The 23,155-nt window shown below is 45.7% G+C and overlaps 1 protein-coding gene across 1 annotated transcript in view; it reads left to right on the forward strand.

Annotated features, from left to right (window-relative positions):
- Positions 1 to 496: 496 nt before the first annotated feature.
- Positions 497 to 23,155, forward strand: part of Acss1 (acyl-CoA synthetase short chain family member 1) — a 58,270-nt gene continuing 35,611 nt past the window's right edge. Inside the window, exons 1-2 of the mRNA XM_048348690.1 lie at positions 497 to 857; positions 16,015 to 16,111. Of these exons, the coding sequence (XP_048204647.1) occupies positions 530 to 857; positions 16,015 to 16,111 (425 nt within the window). The 5' untranslated portion in view covers positions 497 to 529. The remainder of the gene's footprint in view (positions 858 to 16,014; positions 16,112 to 23,155) is intronic.

Consider the following 23,155-nt stretch of genomic DNA (forward strand, 5'->3'; position numbering starts at 1 on the left):
AGGCCAGCACCGTTAGGAGAGGGGCTCACTCTTAAGGGAGCAACTGAGAATGGTAACTTTGTGATGCTAAACGGACGTCCTCGGACTCATCCGTGCGCTTCGGTCGCTCCAAAATCGCTGCATCCGCCAGGCACTGACATTCCATACCCCACCCCCCCACCCCGGGTTCCCCGCACCCCAATCCTCCCCCCCACCCCCTGCGCCGCCCCAACACACGTGCCTCTGCTGTCGCGGGTAAGGAGAAGCTTTAAAAAGCGCGCGCAGAAACCAGCACAGCCCGATGTCCAGAAGCATCAGCGCTGGAGCGCAGAGCAGCCCGCCGCTCCCCTGCTCCCCTTCCCCCCAGCTGCTCCCCGTTTCCTTTCGAGGCCTCCGATCTCCAGCGTGAGGAGAAGGGGTGGGGACCCAAGCGGCCTCAAGGGAGCCCCGAGGAGTGGGTGGTGGCTAGAGGGCGGAGTCAGGGCGGGGCCCGCGAAGGCTCCAAGGGGCACCCCGAGCTCCCGGTACCCTCAGTGGGGTGTCGGGCGAGATGGCGGCGCTCAGCCTGGGCCGCGGCGTGGGGCGGCTGGTGGGCAGCTTGCGCGGGCGCTCGGGGCAGCCTGGGAGACGGCTGTGTGCGGGGAGCGCGCCGCGCGGGGCGGCCTTGGGGCTCTCGGGTAGCGCCCCCACCCCCGCCACTGCGCCCCCCGGTTCGTACCCCGCGTTGAGCGCTCAGGCAGCCCTGGAGCCGGCTGCCTTTTGGGGACCGCTGGCGCGCGACACGCTCGTGTGGGACACCCCCTACCACACCGTCTGGGACTGCGACTTCACCACTGGCAGGATTGGCTGGTTCCTAGGAGGCCAGTTAAACGTGTCTGGTGAGTGGGCTGCGGGGGCCCGGGGACACCCCGAACTCACGCGTTCCGAAGACACTGAAGGAACTTCTCCAACACCCCCTCCCCCAACAGCTGTCACCGGCCCAGGCGAATGGAGCCGGCTTGGATCTCCTTACCCGAGCCCCCTGCTCCAGCATTCGCCCCACCCCCACCTCCCCGACCCTGCGCCACGTCCCCCGTGCTCAGCATCCCACCCGATGGGGCCTAGGGTCTCCAGTCCCAGGGCAGACCAGAGGCTCGCGAATCTGCTCTTCCTACTCTGTCCAGTGCCCGTGGACACTGGGCCCCACGCGCAGTTTCTCAGTTGATTGTCTTCACAGTTTAATGTCTTCACAGGCTGCAAGGCTCAAGTCTGGGTGAAGCAGCAGGCGACACCTGTGCTAGGCTGAGGGGGGGGGGGGGCTAGTTCGGGGATGGGGAGGAACAGAGCAAGGTGTCCCTGGCCAGCGGCATAAACGGAGAGCAGCATGTGAGCATGTAGCCCTGGTTGTCACCGCCAACTGCCTGGCTGTGACTCCCCTGAGAACTAACCCAACCGAGTAAACATAGCCACAGCCACGGGCTGGTTATCTCCTTGTTCTGGGGAGTGTGGGCGGGAGTCTCTCAGAACTGTGTAGCCAAGACATACTTCCTGCCTTAGACCCGGTGGGTGGGCCTGGGCGGCCCCAAAGCCCTCTCCAGCAGCTAGGCACCTGGTTTCTGCAGAGCCTGAACCCTGTTCTGCTAAGATTTGGGGGCAGGAGGACATATGCTACCTCTGGCTATAATCACCAGAGGCACTGAGAAGGCAGCAAAGAAACCTTGGCCCTGGAACTGCAGTCCAAGGCTGATTCTTCTGGGTAGGCCTCTGGGAGGAGAGCCTGGCACCCAGTGGGGTAGTCAGAGAGGCTGTGGTTCTAGGGCTGGGTGAATCTGGGAAGAAAAGAACTACAGGTTTTCTTTCTTTCTTTCTTTTTTTTTTTTTTTTTTTGTTTGCTTTTTTGGCCAGTCCTGGGCCTTGGACTCAGGGCCTGAGCACTGTCCCTGGCTTCTTTTTGCTCAAGGTTAGCACTCTGCCACTTGAGCCACAGCGCCACTTCTGGCCGTTTTCTGTATATGTGGTGCTGGGGAATTGAACCCAGGGCCTCATGTATGGGAGGCAAGCACTCTTGCCACTAGGCCATATCCCCAGCCTGAACTACAGGTTTTCGTGCTTGCCCAAGGGACAAATGTGGAGCTGGAAGCTGGTGTCTTTCTAATTCTACTCTCTCTTCCAGTAATTCTCGTCTTCTGAGGCTTTGTCCTTGCTTGTAAAAAGGGACAGTAATGCTCACCTGTTCAGGCTGGCTGTGTGAGTGCCGGAATGCTAAGACTGGGCTCAGACCTTACTGGTGATCAACAAGCAATAGCACATTTTTGTTTTTTGGTGCCAGTACTAGTGCTTGAACTCAGGGCCTTGTGTTCTCACTTGGCTTTTTCTCTCACTTCTAGCATTTTGCTAATTAGAGTCTCATGGGCTTTTCTGCTAGGTGTTGGTTTTGAACCTTGTCAGATCTCAGCCTCCTTAATAGCTAGGATTACAGAGATGAGATATCAGCATCTGGCAAGCAGTAGCAATTTGAACAGTATATGTAGTCATCATATATTCAAACATTCCAAATACAGAACCTCAAAGGAACTTTGGACCAGCTCCCCCACCTCACTGAATATTACTTTGTGGGTTTAATCAAAATGAGTCACCAGATAAGTGTTTTCTTTAATATTGAGTCAACAAGTGTGCTTGAACTAGTGGAGGTTAAAAAAAAAAAAAAAAGAACCTTGATGTTTGCAGAGTTGGTGGAATGTGTCCTTGAAGGGTCTAAAGCAATTTGGAAAAGGACAAGTACAGTTCCTTTGGAAATGGCCCTGGCCATAGGCTGCCTAGGCCAAAGGAATGTCATCAGTGGTTAGCTCCTGTGGCTACAGCGAATAAGGCAGTGGGGTGGGCTTCAGGGCTGACCTGGGGACTTTATCCTGGCCAAGGTCAGGTGTGGTCAGTGACACTTCTCCTCCTCCTTTTTTTTTTTTTTTTTGCCAGTCCTGGGGCTTGAACTCAGGGCCTGGCCACTGTCCTGGCCACTGTCCTTGGGCTTCTTTTTGCTTGAGCTCCAGCACCACTTCTGGCCTTTTCTGATTATGTGGTACTGAGGAATCGAACCCAGGGCTTCATGCATGCTAGGCAAGCACTCTACCACTATGCCACATTCCCAGCCCTTTCCTCCTCCTCCTCCTCCTCCTCCTCCTCCTCCTCCTCCTCCTCCTCCTCCTCCTCCTCCTCCTCCTCCTCCTCCTCCTCCTCCTATTGGGGCTTGAACTCCTGGTCTTATTCTTTTGTTTGATATTTTTGCTCAAGCCTGGAACTCTACCATTTGAGCCACAGCTCCACATCAGGGTTCCACACCCCCCACCCCCGGTTACTTGGAGATGAGTCCCTTGGACATTACCTGGCTGGCTTCAAACCTCAATCTTCAGATCTTGGCTTCCTGGATAGCTAGGGTTACAAGTGTGAGCCACCAGAACCCAGTTTCTTCTGCCTCATTTTTTCTTCATTTACTCCTCCTGAAAATGTGGCCTTTATAGTAACCATAGGTAGACACTGAGCTTCAGAAAACTAACTTGTAGGAAAATAGCACTTCCATGGATCTCTTCCTTTGGATGGCCCTGCTTAGGCACCAGGCTGTCGCAACATCCTTGCTCTTTGTCAGTGTCTGAAAACCAGAGTAGTAAAAATTCGAAGAGGGGGGCTGGAAATATGACCTAGTGGCAAGAGTGCTTGCCTCATGTACATGAAGCCCTGGGTTTGATTCCTCAGCACCACATATATAGAAAAGGCCTGAAGTGGCGCTGTGGCTCAAGTTGGCAGAGTGCTAGCCTTGAGCAAAAAGAAGCCAGGGACAGAGCTCAGAACCTGAGTTCAAGGCGCAGTACTGGCAATAAATAAATAAATAAATAAATAAATAAATAAATAAATAAATAAATATCAAAGAAGGACACAATTGTACTGGGAGACACCTAGAAAACTGTGGATGTGGTAGGATTTGTTTTGGCCCCATCTATCTCTCATGTGTGATAATGTCAGCATGAGGATGGCTTGTGCCAAAAAAGGAAAGAAAAAAAAAAGAAAACAATGGACACTTGCATCCCCCCTTTAATGATAGCTAAACCAGTACGTCTCAAAAGTTGGTCTTGGGCCACAGCAACCTGGCAACATTTTAGAAAGTCAAATTTTGGGCCTATCATAGACCTCTATGGATTTAGAAATTCAGAGGCTGGTGGCTTGCCACCTGTTGTAAACTAACATTCTAGAAAAGCAGATGTGAATTCAAGTCTGAGGGCCACCGACTGCATGCACCCAAACCAAACCAAAACAAAACAAAAACATACCAGGGCAGACAAAGATCCTTCTAAAACAGGCAGAATTGGGATTCATGTGGTGACAATGGCTCAAACAAACATGTGTAACACTGTTGTTCAGTAGTTTCTGCAATGTGTTTTAAGTGACCTCATCTACTTTCTTTTTCTTTTTATTCAGTTTTTTTTCCCCCCAGTCCTGAGGCTTGGACTCAGGTCCTGAGCACTGTTTTGGCTTCTTTTTGTGCTACCTCTTGAGCCACAGCACCACTTCCGGCTTTTTCTGTTTATGTGGTGCTGAGGAATTGAACCCAGGTTTTTTAAAAAATTTTTATTATCAAACTTATGTACAGAGAGGTTACAGTTTCATACGTTAGGCATTGGATACATTTCTTGTACTGTTTGTTACCTTGTCCCTCATACCCCTCTCCCTCTTCCCCCTTTCCCTTTCCCCCCATGGGGTGTTCAGTTCACTTACACCAAACAGTTTTGCAAGTATTGCTTTTGTAGTTTTTTTGACTTTTTTTTTTTACCCTGTGTCTCTCGATTTTGGTATTCCCTTTCAATTTCCTAGTTCTAATACCAGTATACACGGTTTCCAATATACTCAGATCAGATTACAGAGATAGTGTAGGTACAACCACAGGAAGGTGATACAAGAACATCATCAATAATAGAAGCCACAGATACACACGGGACATTGAAAGTAGTTACAACTGTGATATAGCAATCGTTTCCATAACATGGAGTTCATTTCACTAAGCATCATCTTATGTGTTCATAAGGGTATAGCTATTGGGCTCTTGTGATCCTCTGCTATGACTTGCCTAAACCTGTACTAATTATTCCCAATAAGGGAGACCATAGAGTCCATGTTTCTTTGGGTCTGGCTCACTTCACTTAACATAATTTTTTCCAAGTCCTTCCATTTCCTTACAAATGGGGCAATGTCATTCTTTCTGATAGAGGCATAAAATTCCATTGTGTATATGTACCACATTTTCCTGATCCATTCGTCTACTGAGGGGCATCTGGGTTGGTTCCAGATTCTAGCTATGACAAATTGCGCTGCGATGAACATTGTTGTGCTGGTGGCTTTACTGATTTTGTTTGTGGTCTTTTGGATAGATACCCAAAAGTGTGGCTGCTGGGTATTAGGGGAGTTCTATATTTAGCCTTCTGAGGAATCTCCATACTGCTTGCCAGAGTGGCTGAACCAGTTTACATTCCCACCAACAATGAAGTAGGAACCCAGGGTTTTGCGCATGCTAGGCAAGCACTCTGCCACTAAGCCACATCCCCAGGCCCGCCCCCCCATCTACTTTTGAATTCTTGCTTTCTCTTTCCTATGTTATGCATAGATAAAAAGAGTGTGGAAGCAGGGCACTGGTGGCTCATGACTGTAATCCTAGCTACTCAGGAGGTTGAGATCTGAGGATTCTGGCTCAAAGCCAGTCAGGGCAGACAAGTCTGTGAGACTCATCTCCAATAAACCACAAAAAGCTGGCAGTGGAGCTGTAGTTCAAATGGTAAAGTGCTAGCCTTGAGCACAAAAGCTCAAGGACAGTTCCCAAGCCTAGAGTTCAACCTCCAAGACCAGCAAAAACAAACAAACAAAAAAAAACAACAAAAAAAAGAAAAGCATGTAGCTGAATTCTGTTCAAGTTGCCACTGTTGAATAACACACTGTCACTCCCTCCTCCTCCCATTATAGTGACTCAAGCATTCAATTCCTTTCAAGCGCTGAGGGTCAGGACTTCGGACAGTGCCTAATGGGAATGGATTGTATCTTGCTACCAAGTCTAGAGCCTGGGTTGGTGCTATGATTAGCATATGGTTTGCCCCTAAAACTTATACAGGCATTGAACTACCATTGTGAGGTATTAAGAGAGTTGAGCGTAATTTGACTATGATGTTTAGAGATAATCTTTGGAAGTGGTATTTGAATTGAGTAAAACCACCAGAATGGAGCCCCCAAGACTGAATCCTTTATAAACCCTTTTAGAGCTTTATCAAAAGAGGCACAGACATATATACCAACTCCTTGTCTCCTTCCCTGTGATATCATGTGCCATCTTGGACTCTGTCATCAAGAAGGTGATCACCAGTAGAGGATCACAAGAGCCCAATAGCTATACCCTTATATGAACACATATGATGATGCTAAGTGAAATGAACTCCATGTTATGGAAACGATTGTTATATCACTGTTGTACCTACTTTCAATGTGCTATGGGCAACTGTAGCTTCTATTATTGATGATGTTCTTGTATCCCTTTCCTGTGGTTGTACCTACACTATCTCTGTATATTATCTGAGTATATTGGAAACCGTGTATACTGGTATTAGAACTAGGAAATTGAAAGGGAATACCAAAATCGAGAGACACAGGGTAAAAAAAAAAAAAAGTCAAAAAAACTACAAAAGCAATACTTGCAAAACTGGTGTAAATGAACTGAACAATTCATGGGGGGGGAAGGGAAGGGGGAGGGGGGAGGGGGAATGAGGGACGAGGTAACAAACAGTACAAGAAATGTATCCAATGCCTAATGTATGAAACTGTAACCTCTCAGTACATCAGTTTGATAATAAAAATTTTAAAACAAAGGTGATCACGAGAGATAGGTAGATTTTGAATCTCTAGAACTGCAAGCTAAATAAACCTCCTTTCCCCTCACATTATTTACCATCCATATTAATTGTACAATGTGGGGAGTTTCATTGTGATATTTTCATAATGCATTTAACATACATGGACCACATTTACCTCCCTCTGTTTCTCTTTCTTCTTCCTGCTTTTGAAGAAAATCTTCTTTCAGTCTTTAAAAAATGACTTTTATTATGACCTTTTCATACATTCCTACAATAGACTTTGATCTCCTTATAGTAACAGAAAATGAACTAATACAGTTGAGATAACTTGATAGAAGGTTGGGCTCTGCTGGCACTTGGCCCTAAAACCATCCTGGGAATGCCTAGTATCCAGAGGCCCATGATCAATGCAGAAATCATGAGATTTCTAACAAGCCTATTAGTCCTGGGGAATGTTATTTGTCTTGTCTGCTTATTTCTTTATCAGATGTGGTTATCATTATGCTCAGTTTAGGGCTCTGATTAGGATTAGATGAGATAAAGCTCCTAAAGCACTCAAGTGTCTTCTGTCCTAAACAGCTACAATCACTGGCTGGTGTTAATTATTAATGAAATCTTTGACCTTGAATTTGGCCTGCAGCTGTGTTGCTGAACCACAGGCCTATCTGGGTTTGTATCCCATTGGGGTTGCTTTTGTTCAACCTGAGATGAATAGAAAGCAGGTCCTTAGTTCAGGACTTAGTTCAGGACTTAAAGTGTTTCCCCCCAAAGTCCCTGTACTCTACCCCCATAAGTTCTGGTAGCCATCTGTGATGCTAGTGCCTGAGGCGGATGGGGAGGTAGTCTCCCCATCAGTGACTTGTCTCTCTCATCTTTATATAAAACAGTTTTGCAGAAAGTTCTTGGGAAAGCCAAGTTCTAAAAAGGACTAATTCCTGCTTTTGACTTTTGGCTCTGTTTTCTGTAAAGCTCCATAGGTACTTTGCCCTGAGTCATATGAATGTAGGATGCCAGGGTTGTAAATGTAGAGATCAGTGATGTGTGTGCTGTTTCCAAGCCCTGTTTCATAGGCCTTGGATTTGAGTCTGACTGTGTGAGTGTGAGTGTGAGTGTGTGTGTGTATATGTGTGTGTGTGTGTGTGTGTGTGTGTGTGTGTGTGCCTGTACTGGGGCTTGAACTCAAGGGTCAGGTGCTATCCCTTTGCTTTGTCACTCAAGGCCAGCCCTTCTACTACTCTCCACTTCTGGTGTTTTGGTGGTTAATTGGAGATAAGAGTCTTACAGACTTTGCTGCCAAGACTGGCTTCAAACTGTGATCCCCAGAGCTCAGCCTCCTGAATAGTTTAGGATTTCAAGGGGGAGCCACTGGGGCCTACCTGTGTCTGACTTATCCTAAACATATGCATGTTTTTACTCAAGAATGTAAATAAGCCTATATGTATAAGTGTGTATGCCAGTTCTGGTGCTTGAGCTCAGGGCTTTGTACTCTCACTTGGCCTTTACTGTTCAAGGTTGGCATTTTACCACTGGAACCACCTCTATTTCTGGCCTTTTTTTCCCCTTCTGGTTAATTAGATCAGTGTCTTTCAGATTTGTCTGGGTGGACTTGTTTTGCTGTGATCAATATGAACCTTGGGTAGCTAAGATTACAGGCTTGAGCCACTAGTGCCTGGAAAAATAAACTATTTTTAACCAACCATTGAATGCTGAGAGATTTCTTGGGTGCTCCCCTCCCCCTGGTGCTGGAGATGGAATCCAAGGCCTCACACATACCAGGCAACTGTTCTACCACTAAGCCACACTGCAGCATGTTGAGGCTTTTAAAAAGATTAACTGCAGGCATAGAAAGTGTGTTAGTAGCACTCCTGTGCCATGTCCTAACAACTCAGATGCAAAAACAGTAATAATCAAAGGCAGATATTACATATCCTGCATGCCATTTTTCTCTCAGTGATTAAACACACACACACACACACACACACACACTCACACATGCGTGCATATCTACCTGGGTGCTGGTAGCTCATATCTATAATCCTAGATACTCAGGGGGCCGAGACATGAGAATCACAGTTCAAAGCCAGCCCAGGCAGAAAAGTCTATTAGACTCTTACCTCTAATTAATCACCAAAAATCCTGAAGTGGAGCTGTGGCTCAAGTGGTAGAGCCCCAGCCTTGAGAAAAATTAAGGGACAACACCCAGGCCCTGAGTTTAAGTGCCAGTACCAGCAACCAAAAGAAGAAAGCAAAGTAAAAAGCTTATCCAGGTTTTTAAGGAACTCTAAACAGAAATGTAACCCCAATCTTAGGGAGCCACTCCTCTGGAAGAACCTCCAGATTCTTCTCAGTTGTGAGAGGCATGACTTACTTTAAATAGCACACACTTCTGGAAAGTTTTGTGACTGATGCAATATCTCAAAATGTGCTGGGAAGATTTGCTATTTAAAGATAGCAATTGTGAATCCTTTTGTGGGATATTAACTTCCTACTTTCTTTTGATTCACACTGATTTTTTTTTTTTTTTTTGCTAGTCTTGGGCTTGAACTCAGGGCCTGAGCTCTGTCCCTGGCTTCTTTTGCTCAAGGCTTAGTACTCTACCATTTGAGCCACAGTGCCATTTCTGGATTTTTCTCTTTATGTGGTGCTGAGGAATAGAACCCAGGGCTTCATGCATACTAGGCAAACGCTTTACCACTAAGCCACATTCCCAGGCCCACACTGAATTTTTGTGATCTGTGTTCATTTGAAGTGGGTGTGTATGACAACCAACCACCTGCTTGTGAGCTGGGGGTGTAGCTCAGTGGTAGAGGGTTTGCTTAGCGTATGGTGGCCTTGTGGTCTGTCCCCAGCATTGTAAAGATAAAGAAAGAACATTTTAAAAATTGCCATGTTATTGTGTGTCATCTCTATAAAGGAAACAACACTGTCGTTATTTAGTGTCTCCTCTCTCTCCCTACTCACCCTTTCCACTCTGTAGTGGGGATTGAACCTGTGCTCTTTCACTTGTTAGGCAAGAGCTCCACCACTTGAACCACAACCTCTCCCTCTCCCCAGCTGTTTTGGTTTCTTCACTTTTCACTTTGGATTGGTTGGCCTGAAACTCAGGGATCTGGTGATGCTCCTGCCTCTGCCTGCTTCCTGAGGAGTGGGAGTGGCTAGGAATTACAAGTATGTGCTATCAGGCACAATTTGTTAGTTAACTGGAAAACCCATGGTCCATCATCAAGCAGTTGTTCACTTGTTTGTGTATTTGGTGGTACTAGAGTTTGAATTCAGGACTTCCTGCTTGCTAGGCAGATGCTGTACTGCTTGAGCCCCACCTCCAGCCCTTTTTGCTTTGGTTATTTTTGAGATAGTTTCACTTTTTTTTTTTTAACTTTTCACTGTAGCTGGGATCACCATCTCAACTGATATGGGAGCCTCACAAACTTTATGCTGTCCTCTAACCACCATCCTCCCACTCTCAGCTTCCCAAGGTAGGACTACAGGTGTGAGCCATCAGTGCCCAACTGGCACTAATTTACCTGCTTGTGGTTAAGGCTGTGTTAGGGTGTGAGGAGTTGGATGACTGTAATTGCAGTGGAGCTTGTGGCTGAGCTGGCACTCTGCTCCCAGGGGTCCACTCCCAACTGTATGACCCCACTTAGAATGGTTGGTGGTCCTGTTGTACAGATGTGGGGAGTGATCCAGAAACATACTCATGTCTCAGTGCCGGCATTCTAGTGAGAAGATGGGTCCTAAATCAGACATCAAAGGACACGATTTCATCAGTGTAACAATCTCAATTGCCTCCTTGCTCTCCTTTCTAGAGTTGAGCAACACTTCATTCCACAAAATAGGTCTCAGGTGTTGATTTTGCAGACGGAGAAGGGCTGAAAAAAAGCAAAGCAAAAACACAAAAACAGATCAGTCATGCCAAAATTATTTTCCTTGTGAGGTAGGAATTAGATTTCATCACATTACTTTTTCTGTGAAAAGATTAAGGTGGGTGGATGTGGCATCTCATGCCTGTAATTCTAGCATTCCCAAGGCTGAGGTAGGAGACTTGTGAAGTTGAGGCTAGCCTGGGCTAGCAGAAGAAACTTCATCCCCAGGCTCATTAACACTGTTTTGGTTGGACGATTTAGCTGCTCTCTTTCGAATCCTGATTCCTCTAAAGGGAGATAAACAACCAAGTTTTAGTTTGGGGATATGGTCTTTAACATGAGTGACTCCATTTTGACTTTTAAGTCTGTCTGTGTAAGAGTAATGGCTTCCTGTGATTTTTATTTTAAACTTTACACAATAAATAAGCCCATCCGGAACAACTCCCTCAAGGTTTTCATATCTGCTGGAATTAAGATGTAACTCTCCACCGCAGTTCCCATGATAGTGGAAAGGAGAGTTCTCCGGCTCCTTGTGATCTAGACCCTTTGTGTCCCAGAATGGAGACAACTAGGCAGAATAAGGCAGTGTTAAATGGTGCGGGCCAGCTGAGAGGTGGGAGGACAGTTGTGTGCTGGGAGATTTGGAAGGCTCGAAATAGGAGCTACGCCTTCAATTGTGCTGGGCTCTGGCCCAACTCTTCTTGGAAATGTAATTTTCTTGTCCCATTGCCCAGTTCCTTAGACTGAGATGCATGTGTAGTTTATATTTGTTACTGCTGTTTTTAATGTAGATATAAGAATTTACTCTCTCCCTCCCTTCCTTTTTTCCTTCCTACTTTCCCACCCTGCATTTTTCCTTCTCTCCCTACCTTGCCTTCTTCCTTCCTTCTTTTCCTTCCTGGAGTGAGGAACCATAAATCTATGCTAAGAACCAATCAATTTGTCATTTTAAATCCAGCCCTGCAGACTGCAGGCTCCTGTGGTGCATTGGTGGCTGCTAGCGAAGAAAGGCTCCTGTGTGTGTGTGTGTGTGTGTGTGTGTGTGTGTGTGTGTGTGTGTGTGTTTCCCTTGGGAACACTGTGACACCTTCTGACCCCATCTCAGAAAACACTCAAAGGGCACCTAATTCTTAGTCAGGCCCAGAGTCAAGAATCATTATGTTGCCCAATGGATTAGGAAGCTGGGACTTCAAGGACATTGTAGTTAGTGGGTGGCTGGCCAGAGACCAGACTTAACAGGATTTCAGCAGCAGTTCCAGGCTGCCAGTCAGTGAGGCTTGGCCAGGTTTCACACAGAGTTGGCAAGTGTGTTTTAGTTGCTTTCTTCCCAAAAGGAAAGAAAGAAAGAAAGAAAGAAAGAAAGAAAGAAAGAAAGAAAGAAAGAAAGAAAGAAAGAAAGAAAGAAAGAAAACACAGAATCCTGAATTCACACATAAAGTATGTCTGTCTATAAAGTATATCTGGCACTTTGCAGCCTGGGGTCCCAGGGCTTCATGAACCAAGACTTCATGGTAGGATCATCTTGTCAAGGGTTGGAGTTAGGGGCTCGGGTGGCCTCTGTGGGACCAGGACATCCATGTGCTAATGAGACCTCAGGGATTTGGACATCACTAAGGGTAAAAAGCACTGATTTTATTCCATCAGAGAGACCTTCTAATCTGAAGGATAAAGTCCCAATGAGGATGTCTGCTTCTTCCCCTGGGCATGAGGGACACCCTGATAACACTTAGACCCCAAGGTACTATGACGCAGAGCTTTGCTACATCTTTGACTCTGTGATTGGAGATAGGCTGTCAGCATACTAACATGAACAGGACACTCGGCCCCTGCCTAAATCTGTGTAGCAAGGAGCAAACATTTCAGACAGTTAGAGGAAGGCATAGGCTCCAAGAATGGGGCGGGGGGGAGGTGTTTACTGAGCCCTGAAAAATGAATTGGGGGCGAGGAGGTTGTTAGACAGGAGGAAACCAGTGCAAAGTCCCTGGGGCAGGGGGAACTTCCTGGATGGTGTATGGAGAGTATATGTCTCTTGGGGCCTTGACACCCACTGATTGAGTACCCTCTGGGTATGGGAAAAGCTCCTAAGGAACAAATGTATTTGGAGATTTGTTCTGATTTGCCTAGATTTGTGCCATCTGGAAGAGATGGACACATGGCTAATGTTTCTGGCTGCATCATGGTCCTTTATACCCATAGCAGGCCTTTCTCCATTCTACCGTGCTCAGCTCTGCTCTCTTGCTTGGTACAAAATAAAGGGAGTCCCTAGTGGGCTCTGAGGTCTCAGCTCAAAGTCAGGCAATCACTCTGGGGACCTGATGGTCCTGGGAGCAGGTCACATGGTGAGATGCATCTAGATACATGGTCACCCATGATCTTAGCCCATCCCACAGCTTCCTGGTCACTGGTACTGAGGCTGTTTCCTATCTGTAGCTTGGCAGGCCACCCTTTAGGGTGACCCAGGGTCACGGTGTCTTAGAAAAGAGTTTCTCTGAAGATAGATTGCACAGCTCCTGGGGGCTTCTCAGCAGGTCTGCACTTGGCACCAGCTCCTGAGTGATGCCTGGAGCAGCTCAAGGCTAACAGTGACCAATGTCCGATATTAGCAGCTTCCTCACCTGCTGAGCCTCCTTCTTAGTGCACAGCCTCACTTTGACTGACTCTCCTCTGAGACTCTTTACAGTGTGGATCTTCAGCTGAGCCTGCCCGGAGTCACCTCCAAGGACAGGAAGCAGGGGACAGGGTCTTGCGACAAGGTTATCTCTTTATTGATTGCTCAGAAGTCTCAATCTTATGGAGTTAGTGTGAACATGCTTGATTTTGGGGACACACACACACACACACACACACACACACACACACACAAACTTGGTCAGACAAACAACACATGTATGGCCATGGGCAAGGTTGGCTAATATTTGCCACCATTTATTTTTCCATACACTTCAGGATTTGCATGTCCACCTGCCTGGATTACTTATTTTCAACAAAAGTCTCACCAGTCTGTAAGATCACACCCCTTTCACAGTACCTTTTCCTTCCACTGGCAGGCTTGGCTCTCCTTTCCACAACTGGTTGCACAGAACAGTTCTCTGTTGGACCATTACAAGGTGACAATGGAGGGCGGGGTAGCCAGAGCTAATCTGCGATGGTGTGACCTTGGCGATCCAAGAAATACTAGTCGTCTCTCCCCCAGAGGGGGGCAGGGGTGCTGTCTATGAGGAAGCTCTTAGTATTTTGGTTCCAATCCTGATTGCTCTTAGTTTCTATGGGTTTGCCTTGTCTGGGTAAATTAAGCCCTATTTCTGTGTGGACAAGATTATGATTCCCACTACAGCCCACCTTGTGTTTTTGGTAACTGTCACATGGTTCTCAGGATTGTATCTGTTATCTGCATCTACAGTTGTCTTTTTTCCTTTGGCATTGAGCATGATACCTTCAGTAGAATTGGTGCTCTGGAGGCTGTTTGAATTAAACCAGACCCTCCTCTCAGGCTCGTAAAAGACCCTCATCAAGAAAAACATGTTGGGAAAATTAGGAGGTTTCCAAGGGGTGGAACTTGTGTGTGTGTGTGTACGCATGTGTGCGTGTGTGTGTGCACGAGCGTGCATGTGTTGATACTAGGGCTGGCTTGAACTCATGCCCTTTCTCAGCCATTGTTGCTTATAGTGGGAGTTCTACCACTTGAGCCACTCCACCAGTTCAACACTTTTCTATTAGACAGAGAATCTTGCCAATTTTCCTTCCCAGACTGGCTACAAACTGCACTCCTCAGATCTCAGCCTCCTGAGTAGCTAGGATTACAGATGTGGCTTATTGACACTTGGCAAATTCTAGTGTTTTTTTTGTTTTTTAAAGCTCTAACCTATTTTGTGCTGAGAGACCCTCTTCACTTGCTAGATATTAGAGTCTCAGTGACTGGATACTCCCCAACCCCCCACTCCTGGGTAGTGGCTGAAATAACACTCCACATCCTCAATATGGTGAGTGGCACTTCACATGAGATTAGTGGTGTTTTTACAAACCATTCTGTTTAGCGTGTAGTATGGACTCACCTTGAACACACAACACATATGCACACAAATAAACACACATGGGCACTAATATTAATTGTGCAGCTCCAAATGTGCCCCTGCACCTTTTTCCAGTTCACTTTCTTCCTGTTCCTCTTTTCTATTTTGTAGGCATTTTTTCTCTTCTATTTTCTAGCACTTCAAAGAAATCTCCTGTGGCCATTCATATTGGTACTATTTTCCATGCATCTGTGTTTATTAAGTTTTTTTGAAGGAACTCAGAGGTGACCTTGGGAGGTTAGGGGGTCAGGTGGCCAAGGCTGTTCACAGCTCTTGTTTCCTCCAGGTGCCCTCAGGCAGGTGCCAGTGGCAGAAGTAAGGAGGACCTGACTCTGAGGGCTGCTGGGAAGGGTCTCTGCATCGACAATCTGAGTTCAATTCACCTTTGAAATCAAAAGATTAGTAAACAGGATGTCAGCAAATGAACAAACCTGAGGAGTTTACTAATCCTCAGGTTTCCTGGGGATTAACCAGGGCCCTGACCTTTTGCTTTTACAGGCAAGCCATGTGATCTGGGCTTGTATAATAGAGATGGAGGGCAGGCAGAGCTTTCTGGAAAACTAGGATGGTATTTCCTTTACTCTCCAGTCACTTCTTGGAGCAGAGTTTGGTTTAAAACAAGGGGTTTGTTGGGTAGCTAGTAAGGAATTCTTCTTCCTGGCTGTCATTTGCCCTCCGTGGAGCCAAATCAACACTGGCTATAAGAGGGCTCTCACCATGACTATGATAGCAACAGGAATGTCCTGCTTATAGTAAGATTTCTTTCCTACCCTGGGGCACATCTTCAATGATAGAGCACCTGTGTAGAAAATGTGAGGTCCTGAACTCAAACACTAGTTTTGTGTCCTCCCTACCCCCCCCCCCCCCAAAAAAGGATTCTTGTCTACAGCTGAGGCTGTGGTGCTAGTCCCAAGTTATACATGGAACCATCTAGGAAGTGTAGCTCAGGGCTCATTAGTCCAGAATTGATAAAGCAGGCAGGGTTAGGACCATTGGTCTGGCAGGGCTGCCTCGTGGGAGGTCACCTTGTGCTGGAGAGCATGCTTGAATGGTGATCATTCTTGCTTTTGCAGGTAATGATCATCTTTTCTTGCAGGCCGGTAGAATATGAGCATGGTGACCACAAGGTCCTTCTTGGCAGAGGTATATCAACCACAGCAAATTAGAACTCCGCCCTACACCTGGCTCATTCTCACTTTGAAGGCATTAGGATTTATGTTTGCAAAACTTGTTTTTGTACAGTTAACTGCTTGGATCAGCATGTCCAGAAGTGCCCGGACAGTGTTGCTTTGATCTGGGAGCGTGACGAGCCTGGAACTGAAGTGAGGATCACCTACAGGTACTGTGTGCTCCTGGTGGGTCTCAGCACCCAACAGGGTGACCTGGACAGAGGAAACACTGCTTTGGGATGGGTACTAAGCTGGGTTCCTTTGTGGTAAAAAGGTTCCCCCAGCAGGGAAGGAGGCCCGCCTTCTCACTCACTTTGGCCATCCTTAATGTCTGTGGTTCACAAAGGAGAAATGAAACAAACAAGCAGAGGAGGCGTGTGGTCCCATGCTGTTGCTGTGTCTGGCTTTGGGGGAAGGGGTTTTCTGAGCATGGGGAAGCAGGCTTCCCCTTTGGAAATGCCCTCCTCCCAGGAAAAGGACACACAGGGGCCAGCTGAATAAAATGCATGCTGATGTCCTAAACACCAGCCACTGTGTCTCTCACTCTCACTCTTTGCACACATGTGACACAGGACAATAAAGAACACACAGTCTTTGCCAGCCACTGGTGGCTACTTGGGAGGCTGAGAGCTGAGGATCATGATTCAAAGTCAGCCCAGACAGGAAAGTTTGTGAGACTCTTAGCTCAAATTAACCAACAACAACAAAAGGGCTGGAGGTGGAGTTATTGGCTCAAGTGGCAGAATGTTCACCTTGAGCAAAAAAAACTAAGGGACAGCACCGAGGTTCTGAGTTCAAGCCCCAGTATTGTACCTGCATTAAACATAACAAAACAAAACAAAACATAGTTAAAAAACCCCACAAACTTAATATTTTTATTCTTTGATTCCTTATATGGATTATTTGCATGTTATTTGAACTGGGCATGTGGGCATGGAGGATTTAAGATGGACTCAGTTATAACCAGCCTCCCTAAAGCGGCCTTCTTTGTGACCTCCTTGCTCAAAGGCTGTGGTCAGTGGGTACAGGATGCTGGTTCTCCATTATAGCTTCCTTGGCTTAGACTGGGGGTGTAACACAATGGTAGAACACTTGCCTACCAGGTGCAAAGCCCTAGTTCCAGCCCAGAACTACCAAATAAACAAACAAATAAAAGCCCCTTTGGCTTAAGGCACAAAGTTCCTACCTTCCTTCCTTCTTTTTTTTTTTGTGGGAGGAGATTGAACTCTGGGCACTGTCATTCAGCTTTTAGCTTTTTCACTTACCGGTAGCACTCATCACTTGAGCCACACTTTCATGTCTGGCTTTTTGGTGGTTAATTGGAGATAAGAGCCTCAGCTTTTTCTTTCCAGAATGGCTTTGAACCATGATCCTCAGATATCAGGCTCCTGAGTAGCTAGGATTACAGGCATGTGCCACTGCACTTGACAAATTTGCCTTTTATTTTTTAAATTAAAATCTTTAAGTAGTTGTACAAAGCGGTTTCAATTAAGCATGTTAGTTTGTGAGTACTATGCATCTTGATCAATGTCATTCCTTTCATCATTTTTCTCTCATCAGTTACCATTACAACAATATCTCATTACCATTACAACAATATCTCATTACCCCCCTGTGCATCTAAGTTATGTATCCTTTGTCCCCACACCTATCTTCCTCCCATCAGAACCTTCTGAGTGATTACTCTCCTGGGTGTCTTTGGGCTTTCCTCGTCCAGTTGTCAACAAGTCCTCTTTGAGCTCTTTTGTAGCAGTCAGGACAGGATTTAGCAGTTGTAGTAACAAATAATCCCAAATACATAATATGGTGGTCTTTTAACAAACATTAGAGAGAGGATTTCACAAAGTAGCCCAGGTTGGCCTTAATCCACAATTGTCATCTCAGCCTCTTGAATGCTACATGTCAAGTATGAGCCACCATACACATACTTGAATGGTCAGTTCTGACTGGCTAGTCAGGGAAGGTCTTTCTGAGGACATTTAAGACTGAGGCCTAATTGCCAAGAGGAATAACATTTCCTGGGAACAGAAAGTAGATACAAATGTGTCTGGGCCCTAGAAAATAGTCTAGACCAGGAGCCTGAGTTTTGTAGTTACTGCCTAGTCACCCAGGTGACTTGTGGGCAACCAGCCCCTACCCTACTGGGCAGAACTCTGCTCAGTGTCAGATATTTATTAATGATTCCTTGCAACAGACTCTGTGTGGCCTACAAGTCATATTCCCTGACAGTCATGCATAGAGGAATCTGGAGAGTGGTGCTTGAATTAACAACCTCATTTTGCTTCTGAGTGAAGGGCCTCACTTGAGCAATACCTCCTGTCCTTTTGTCTTAGTTTGTTTTTCAGATAGGGTTTCTTGCTTTTAACCTAGGCCATAAATCGTAATCCTCCTGCCTTCATCTTTAAAGTATCTGGGATTACAGTCATTTGCCACCATCCCTGCTCCATTTGTGTGGGAACAAGTATTCTTCTAAAAAGAAACTTGAGGTATCTGCCTTGGAAGGTAGCCTTTGGTCAAAGATGAAGATCACCTGTGGTGGGTGGACAGAAGCATTAACTGGACACCTGCAGATCCAGCTTTGAGGGGATCCAGCTCTGGCATTTCCTAGAAGACAGATATTATTTCATGTGTGCTATGTGGGGGACATAGCAATCCTTGGCAGTCTGTGAGCTGGGCTCCCTGACATGTGGTTAGATGTAAACGATGTGGAAGTTTGGACTGGAGCCAGAGACTGTTAATGCTATGAGAAATTTCAGATTCACCATCAAGAAGTAGTCCCCCAGGCCAGAGACATGTTTATAAGTACAGGCTATGTACTTATTATTTTATCCCTCTAAAACCAAGACCGAGTCAAGTTGGGTTTTCAGACATTAGACAGGCCTAGTTTTCTTATTATTTGCATTCTCTGTTAGAGTGAAAAGTGTATGTACAGTATCTCTTTCTACAGTGAGTATTTGAAAGGCTCAATCATTTTCCTGGTCATTTTAGGTGTTAGATGTGACATATTTCTTCTTCTAATTTTGAGGAAAGGCATTACTTGTGCTGCTGGTTGTACACTACTTGAAAATACACACACACACACACACACACACACACACATCTGCCACTTTACTGCCCAGATGCCTTGTGCTTCAGAATTTTTAATTAAGTTAATTAATTTATAGTGCCTGGAATGGAACCTATGGCCTTGTTGATGTCAGGTAAGTATCCTATTACTGAGCTACACTACACCTTTATCCTATTAGCCCTCTGTGGGTCTTGGCATGCCTGTAATCTTAGCACTGAAGTTCAAGGGCAAACTATAAGAGCCCCATCTCAAATAGAAAGCAAAACAAAAAAGTTGGGAGTGTAGCTTAGAAGTTCAGGCCTGGCTAGCATGCACAAGGCCCTAGACTGCATCCATAGCACCACAAACAAAACAAAACACAAAACTAGCCAGACAAGAAACCTTAAAGGACTGAAGGGCTCACAGGCTGGGAGCTGGTAGTGCACTTTTTTGGTATCAGGACACCTACATATGCTTAGAAATCTGCAGGCTGAGGGACTCCCGGGAAAGTCCCAGGTGACCTGCGGAAATACTCTCCACCCTCAGCTGGGATCTCAGGCATGGGAGTTTAGCACTTGTAGACTCACGCTGGGGTAGGGACTGGTGGCCTTTGCTGTGGAAGAATTATCTTTTATTTTTATTAGTACACATTACTTGTCCAAAGGGGGTTCATTATATTTCCATAGAGGCAGAGAGTGTCCTGGGATCAAACTTGACCTTTCTATTACAGCTTAACACCATTCTGTTGCCCTTTTAAAAATATGATTTTATTGTCATTATTAAGGTATTGTACAGAGGGGTTACCATTTCATAAGTCAGGTAAGGAGTACAGTTTTTTTCTTTTTGGACAGTGTCACCCATTCCTTCACTTTTCCCCAGATTCCCCCTACCATCCCTGTTCACAAGTTACTTCCCTTCCTTTTTTTTTTTTAAACAGTATTTACTGGGTTTCATCTTTCTGTCTTTGTGCATAGATCATATACCTCAGTCATGTTTACCTTCTGAGTTTACCTCTCTCAGTACTTTTTGCTTCCTTCCTCTCCCTTCTTGCGGTTCCTACTTCCACCAGATAATACCTCCTTTATGCTCATGTTCCATTATTTTGTATCATTGTTATTTAGTATTATTAGTTATTTTATGTATTTTTTTTGCCAGTCCTGAGACTGGGGACTCAGGGCCTGAGCGCTGTCCCTGGCTTCTTTTTGCTCAAGGTTAGCACTCTGTCTCTTAGCACAGCACCACTTCCAGCCTTTTCTGTTTATGTGGAACTGAGGAATCAAACTCAGGGCTTCATGCATGCTAGGCAAGCACTCTACTGCTAAACCACATTCCCAGTCCCATATTCATTATTTTAATAATAATAATAATAATAATAATATAATTACTTAGGTCTACATTCTGCATATGAGCCATGATATGCGACATTTTTTTTCTTCTTGAGCTTGGCTTATTTCATTCACTCTGATAATCCTCAGTTCCATCCATTTTCCTGCCAACAATATAACTTAATTCATCTTTTTTTTTTTTTTTTTTTTGTCAGTCCTGGGCCTTGGACTCAGGGCTTGAGCACTGTCCCTGGCCTCTCTTTGCTCAAGGCTAGCACTCTGCCACTCGAGTCACAGCGCCACTTCTGGCCATTTTCTGTATATGTGATGCTGGGGAATCGAACCCAGGGCTTCAAGTATAAGAGGCAAGCGCTCTTGCCACTAGGCCATATCCCCAGCCCAACTTAATTCATCTTTATGGCTAAAAATTTAAGGAAATTGGAGCCTGTTTTTCCTCCGATCTCATGGGCTGGGGACAGGAGAAATAGGCATATTCTGTATGCTGTATCCCAAGGCATGACTTCCTCATCTGATAAATGGGAGTGTATAGTTATACCTGAATTGACTTGTCAGTGAATTTTTTGAAGTGTATATATCCTCAAGTAACAATGGTGAGGATTTACACAGTACTGACTATCTACTGAGTACTTACCACTCAGTGCTTCCTACTCACTGAGTGCTTACCATACACTGAATACTTACTTCCCACTAGGTAATTACTCTTCACCTAGTACTTATCCAAGTCCAGCATTGCTGTAAGCATAATGACTGAAACATTTTATTTAAGTGTCATAATTTGATTAGATAAGATTAGTGGTTCTTCTTATTACTGCCAAAGTTTTATTGTGAAAAATTTGAAACAGTGCATGTACCATGTTCCTACTTCCTATATTTTACACTGTTGGTCACTGTGTGATTCTGAGATCCATTCTTTCATCTCTCCATTCTTCTTATTAGTTTTGGTGCATTTAAAAGTAAGTCACAAATATCATTTCACTTTTCCTGAACACTCCAGCATGCATGCACTTAATTGGGGGACAAAGTGTGGGTTTTTTCCTCCCTATTTATGTGAAATTTATCTGGAATGATGTGCACAAATGTGCATTTGCTAGATTTTGACCAATGCAGACATCTGTGTAAAACAAACTAGAATTTTATGATGCAGAACAATCATTGCTTTAGAAAGTGATCCTTTTTAATTAATCACTCTCCACAAGCAGCTCCTGCTCTGACATTTTTCTCAGCAGTTATTCTTCACTTTCTTTTTTTTTCAGTTATTATTTCCAGTACAATCTTATGGAGAAGGAAACAGGCATAGAAGGAATGGTTTGTTTAAAAATAAGTACCTGCTGTCGGGGGAGCCAGGGCTTGATCCCAACTCAGCAAATTCATAGCCGTGAACCCACATCACATGCTAGAGAATCGTCACATGCTTACAGACCACACCAGCAGATGTTGCTGAGGCCTGAGGGATCCTGGGATGAAGCCCTTCAAAAACAGGCTGTGTCAGCATCCTTAATCCAGAACTTGGCTTGTCAGGGATAGTCACCAATGCGCTTCCCCATCAGGTGCCCAAACCTGCTAAATACTCTGTTTCTCTCTTATTCTCACTCTGTCTTACTTTTCTATTGCCCTCTTGCTCTCTCTTCTGCCAGTGCTGGGGCTTGAACTCAGGGCCTCATGCTCTTTCTTTCTACTCAAGGCTGGCACTCTACCACTTGAACCACACCTTCACTTCCAGCTTTTTGCTGGTTAATTGGAGATAAGAGCCTCATAAACTTTTCTTGACAGAGAACTCAGCCTTTTGAGCTGCTAGGATTATAGGCAAGAACCACCAGTGCTGGGCTTCCTGTGTCTTTGTCTCACATGGGAATTATATACTGTTGGAAAGCTCTGTTCAGAGTAGCTGAGGGGATGGTAGGCTTCTGACTTTGACTGCCTCAGAGGGCATTGGGGCTTTCACTCCAGCATGTGGAGGGCCACAGGGAAGTACAAGATGGGCTCTGCCTATGGGGGAGAAGAGTCACTGGGTGGAGATGGGGGTGGAGGACCTGCAGCCTGGAGTCACCTCCCTAAGAGCCTTGCTTCTGCTCTAGACTCCAGGTGTCTTCAAATGGGATCACTTATAGAGCTCACCCAAGGAGCTGACCCTTTGGGTTCCAGTGGTAAGAAGCAGGAAGTCATATTTTTGACAACATCACATTGCGGAAGGCACTGGTGGGTCTTGAGTTTTGCAAGGCAAAGGAGGGAAGCATGAGAATGAAGGCAGGAGAGGCTAGCACAGACAGCACCACAAGCAGACTTCAGAGACGCTAATGCTCTGTGCCTACTCTCTTTCCTGGCTGTGTGTGACCCAGACCTCTCTGACTTTCACTTTTCTTATCTGCCAAATGGAATCACAGTTCTCCTCTACTGAACTGCTGAGTGTTAAGTGTGACATGTAGCATGAAAACTCACACTGGTGTGGGGGACAGAGAGGTCACTGGAGGCCAGGTCAGTTGAGGGCAGGTCAGCAGAAGAGGCTAGACTCTGAGTGGTAAGAGTAGGATGACCTTGGGGCTGGGAAGGTGTGGGGCAGTGTTTAAAGTCATAAAGACACAGAGGGTGACTTCACTTTGTGAGGACAAATGTATCAGCTGAAGGCAGGCCCCCATCTCACTCACCTGACTCCGTCTCACCTGACCTTGCTCTTCTCACCCCCACATGGATTACTTTGCCTAGCAAAGCCCTCTGTGAAGACCTGGGACAGGTGAAGGAGGCTGACTGAAGGAGAGATGGGGCAGTGGGTGACTCAGCCCTGCTGATCAAGGAGTGATACAGGGCAGGTTGACCTGCAAAGCTGG

Source organism: Perognathus longimembris, chromosome 6 (assembly GCF_023159225.1).
Source record: "Perognathus longimembris pacificus isolate PPM17 chromosome 6, ASM2315922v1, whole genome shotgun sequence".
NCBI classification, from domain to species: domain Eukaryota; kingdom Metazoa; phylum Chordata; class Mammalia; order Rodentia; family Heteromyidae; genus Perognathus; species Perognathus longimembris.